The sequence below is a fragment of the Adiantum capillus-veneris genome, chromosome 14 (genome assembly GCF_014529385.1).
Source record: "Adiantum capillus-veneris isolate H3 chromosome 14, ASM1452938v2, whole genome shotgun sequence".
NCBI lineage: Eukaryota > Viridiplantae > Streptophyta > Polypodiopsida > Polypodiales > Pteridaceae > Adiantum > Adiantum capillus-veneris.
The window spans coordinates 17,168,612-17,173,589 of record NC_140944.1 but is presented as its reverse complement, the minus strand read 5'-3'; the positions used below and the strand labels follow the sequence as shown (position 1 = coordinate 17,173,589).

At 38.9% G+C, this 4,978-nt stretch overlaps 1 protein-coding gene across 1 annotated transcript; it reads left to right on the top strand.

The window, feature by feature from the left end:
• Positions 1–2,470: 2,470 nt before the first annotated feature.
• LOC147441974 (uncharacterized) lies at positions 2,471–4,305 on the top strand. Its single transcript, XM_086529316.1, has 3 exons — positions 2,471–2,698; positions 2,792–2,893; positions 4,267–4,305. Exons 1-3 carry the CDS (start codon positions 2,471–2,473, stop codon positions 4,303–4,305), a joined length of 369 nt encoding a protein of 122 aa, XP_086385442.1.
• Positions 4,306–4,978: the final 673 nt, after the last annotated feature.

Genomic DNA, 4,978 nt, shown 5'->3' with positions numbered 1-4,978 from the left:
CTTGACGTCGAGTTACGAGGCTCTTGATGTCGATGATGCAAAGCAGGTCCTCTTTGTCGTTGTGATTAGCCCTTGAAAGTGTGTGAGTTTGCGTTCAGCGCACCTTTCTTTTGTAGGCGAGAGAGAGAGTGAGTTTGTGATAGTGGCTTTAGTATGATGTTGATGTAATCCATTTCTAGCATGAGCTAATGAGCTATTGGGATGCAAGACAAGTGACACCAAAGCAGCACAAATGATGGCATTCTAGATCTTGCAACATCCTTTAACTAGAGACACCATTACTTTAACACTGGAATGGTAACAGGACACTTTTATGTCCTTGGACACTTTTGTGTCCTGTTAAGTGACCATTTTGCTTGAATTATTTGAAGCACTACAAGAGGTTATTCATATTAGCGACGCTCACATAGCGACGCTCAAAAAAAAATTTCCCGGCGTCGCTATGAGCGTCGCAAATTTCTTTGTAAATTTGCGACAATCATAGCGACGCCGACTGAGCTAAAAAAATAACAGAGAGCGCCCAAAAACCTAGATCTCAAATCTGAGTTTTTCGACGCCCTCAAGCAAGGAGCAGGTAACGCTCTCCCTCTCTCTCTCTCTCTCTCTCTCTCTCTCTCTCTCTTTCTTCTCCACACACACACACGAGGAGAGGAAGGAGAGCCAGGTATGCTCCTTCCCTCTCCTCACTCTCATGTTCCCTTCCCCTCTTTCTCTCTCCCTCTCTCTCTCTCACACACACACACATAGTGTTTTTGAGAGAGAGAGAGAGAGAGAGAGAGTACAAACATAAACAAAAACGCACACACACATACATTAACAAAGAATGCACACACACATTGAGAGAGGAAAAGAGAGAGAGAGCATGCATAAACAAAAAACGCATGCATTGAGAGAGGAAAAGAGAGAGAGAACATGCATAAACAAAAAACGCACACATTGAGAGAGGAAAAGAGAAAGAAAACATGCATACGATCCAAAAAAATGCACACACATTGAGAGAGAAAGAGAGAGAAACTAATTTAACGTCGTAGGAAACTAATTAAAATTAAAAGACCTAAAGATCTAGCCGACGAGGAGTTGAACTCAAGACCTATTATTCAAGAGGGAAATGGCATAACCAATCTATCATACTTGGCATGGGTGATAGAAAGGTTATACCATTTATCTCTTTTTATTGGCACACACATCCACACACGCGCACACACACAAGAAGAAGAGAGTTATAACGTCGTAGGAAACTATCATAAAAGACGTTAAAGATTAGGTTAGATGTAGACTTACGTTAAATTAGATTTAGGTTTATTTAAGTTAAATTAGATTAGATTTAGGTTTATTTTTAATTATATTTACGTTTATTTACGCTAGATTTAGATTTACATTATATTAGATTAGATCTAGGTCTCCATAGATTGCGATGCCTGCATGAAGCGGGTGAAGAAATCCCTCAATGGAATATAGAGTATTGCTGCCTTCACTCATGGTGGGCTCCGTCGATCCAAAAGTACTGGTGAAAGTTCTTCATAAGATAGGGAAGAAGGTGGATTTTCAGGGCGGCAAGAGTCACTACATCCCCGACACAATGACCATCTAGACAACCTCTAGTCATTCAACAACAACTTCAAAGTTAGTAACAAGAGCAAGAACGGTCTAAAGGGCCAATTGCTGTCGTCAGATGTGGATGGAGATGAGGCAGCGTCACCGCCGGAAGTTAACTCTCACATCTTTAGTGATGAGAATGCCAACTCTTGCCGAGTTATGTGTTAAATCAGTTTTAAGGTTCTTATAATCCCTCTTAGTTTAGTTCTTTGTTTTTAATATAACATAATTTACGTTAGATTTAGATTTATGTTATATTAGATTAGAATTAGGTTTATTTAGGTTTACCCACACACACACACACACACACACACAAGAAGAAGAGAGTTTTAACGTCGTATGAAACTATCCCAAAAGACGTTAAAGATTAGGTTAGATATAGACTTACGTTAAATTAGATTTAGGTTTATTTTTAGTTAGATTTACGTTTATTTAGATTTACGCTTATTTACGTTAGATCAAGTCCACGCAAGAATTAATTACGGTTTAGGGTTTAGAGTTAGACGAACAGTGAAAAGATCTACTGTGAAAAGATGTTAAGATGCTGTGAAGTGCTACAGCTAGAGAAGAGGCAAAGGGGTTTTGTCCACTACATGCAGTATCATGTAGACGTGGGTTTGTAGATTTCTTGTACCCACAAATATAGATATTGACCAATAAAGACGAGATTATAACCCGGTGGTTCTGATCTCCGTGCACCTCTAGACTGAGGTGTGCGGGGATTGGACATGACTAGAGAATGTGAGGTAAAGAGAGAGAGAGAGAGAGAGAGAGAGAGAGAGAGAGAGAGAGAGAGAGAGAGAGAGAGATAAGACGAAGAATGCCAATAGAATATTAAATTTGTTGTCCAGGTTATAAGATTCTTATCCTCATTATGAGTAGTGACGAGGATGTGGGACCGTCCAACCGAAACACCGCAATCAAGCATGGGTGGAACATGCCAGATTGGCTGGCCAAAGAAGATTGGAAGAATGCGAAGAAAGCAGCGCGCGAGAATCCCGACAAGTGGAAGCAACAAAAGGATGCAGCCAGAGCGCGAGTAGAGGCAGGGAGCTCGCACCACTTGGGGAGCGGTGGATGGGCATCATTTGAGGCCGATTTTGTAAGTGTTTTCGCATTGCTCTTTATGTTCGATAGTTTAGGGTTTATGAGTTTTTTAATTCTAACATAATGAATTCTTTGTATGTTTTGACAGTGGTCGATGACAGGACGTGATCCCACACCGTACGAGCGCGAGTACGCAGGCAGGAAGGGCTTAAACGCCCTGATGGACATTCTCAGTTCTCGCGGCGGCATAGTTAGTATTAGGGTTTACTCTTTTCTATTTTTTGTATTGTTTTATAAATGTCGTTATATGTTTATACTTACTAAAAGCTGTCTTATTGTCTTTTTTTGCAGAATCCGACAGATACGCTGCTTGGACGCGATGAGACATCTGACTAGACGACGTCAGTTTAGCCATAGCTAGATAGCATTAGTTTAGGGTTTCTCATAGCTTATGTAGCATGAGACGGATTTTATACGTCTTTTTGAACCATGTATATTATTACATTTGTCACCGCAGTTCATTTTGCCAATCAATTCTTTATGCCTATGATGTTGTACAATTGTCATTATTACATTTGCCAATCAATTCATTTTGCCTATGATGTGTACAATTGTCAATTTTAAGCTTGTCAATTTTGCAAACAATGCGTCTTGTGGGTGACTATTTTGGGTCTATTATCTACCCTTGCACTTTTTTTAAAAAGTGAATCAAGTACGATATGGTTGATGGGGTGGCAGGGCATTCAATGCCCTATCACCAAAAAAAAAATTCTCTCGGGCGTCGCTATAACCGTCGCTATTTATGGCTCTGTAGCGTCGCTATGAGCGTCGCTATAGACTTCTGTGTAAACGTCGCTATAAGCGTCACTATGAGCGTCTCTATATAGCGACGCTCATAGTGACGGTTATAGCGATGCATATAGCGACGCTCTCGTAGCGACGCTATTAGCGACGGTTTTAGAGACGCTAGGGGTTATAAAAACCCAGTGTATTTCCGTCGCTAACAGCGTCATAAGAGCACACAACCTCTTGTAGTGAAGAGTATGAAAATGAATTTCTATGTGCTATATATCCACAAAGTTGCCTTATGAGCTGAAAAAAACTTGACATTTTTTTTGGAGTATCGATTTTACCACTAAATTTACTCTTACACAACATTTTTGAACCTAAACTGTGTGAAAAATCGGGTCCTGTTTTTGGCTTTTTTTCCATTTTTCGCAACTATACCACTCTAAACTTCATATTTGTGAGGTTTAGATTGCTAGAGGATAAGCCTTCATAGTTCTCAACATGTTTTGATGCTTGTAGGGAGAGCTAAGTGTTAAAATTGAAAGTTATGACCAACTTACAAGAATTGCGGAGTCCTGTTTTTTGGCCAAAATTAGCACTTTTATGATTTTTGGGTTGCTTTCTTAATATGAAAATTCAATTTTGATCGTGTAAGTGTAATGTATAACATAAAGCTAATCTTCCTTGAGTTTTGGGGGACCTAATATGCTATATAGCATAGTATATAATGATGGTTGAGTTTTTTGATTGCTGAAGAATACGAAACATTTTAGAGTAGCAAGTATAACTTTCTCAATATTGCTAGTTTCATATGCCATTGTGTGTATTTTGTAGGTAGTAACCATGTCTAATCATAAATACAAACTTGGCTAGATATTGAGTAGCTTCTATGGGTTTCTAGAGGTCATAATGCTAAACCTAGTTTTTTCATGTTTGTTGTATTTAGCACTTTATCATTGCCCCCAAGGTTCCACTTAGTAAGAGATCCATTATCCTTTTGACATGCTCCATGGATCCTTTTGGATCCAAAGGCCCAAAGGGAACTAAGAAAACATGTATATAGTATCTATATTGAGTGTGACTATAGAAACTTTGATGATAGGTCCGCAGAATGGCAAAAATGCAGCTTTTTTGTACCTATTTTATTTGCCCAAAAAAAATTTGGTGGGGTAAAAGAAACCATATGTTTTGATCACCAACCCATTGAAGTTAACGGGGAATTTTATCTCATGTCCTACAAAAATCCCCACTCTTATTTATATGCAATCAACCGTAAGAAATTGTTGTTTTGGGAAAATGCACTGGTCCATCAACTTTGGAGCCTTGTAGTGACCAAGGGATGAGAAATCTTACAAGTTTCTCATTTTTCCCATATGTAGTAGTCCTTGATTTATAAGCTCATGAAAGGATTTTTCAAAATGAGTGGATTTACTATGGTTTTGGAATTTTTTCTCAAAACCCTGAAAGGACACGTTTATATCCTATTAGGTTACCAGTCTAGTTAACAGGACACGTTTATGTCCTGTTAGGTTACCAGTCTAGTGTT

Excerpts from the sequence above, each read along its gene's own strand:
- LOC147441974 (XM_086529316.1), top strand. The coding sequence starts at position 2,471 with ATGAGTAGTGACGAGGATGTGGGACCGTCCAACCGAAACACCGCAATC. Across the intron at positions 2,699-2,791 it reads CATCATTTGAGGCCGATTTT|TGGTCGATGACAGGACGTGA; the intron begins GTAAGTGTTTTC and ends ATGTTTTGACAG. Across the intron at positions 2,894-4,266 it reads TCAGTTCTCGCGGCGGCATA|GTAGTAACCATGTCTAATCA; the intron begins GTTAGTATTAGG and ends TGTATTTTGTAG.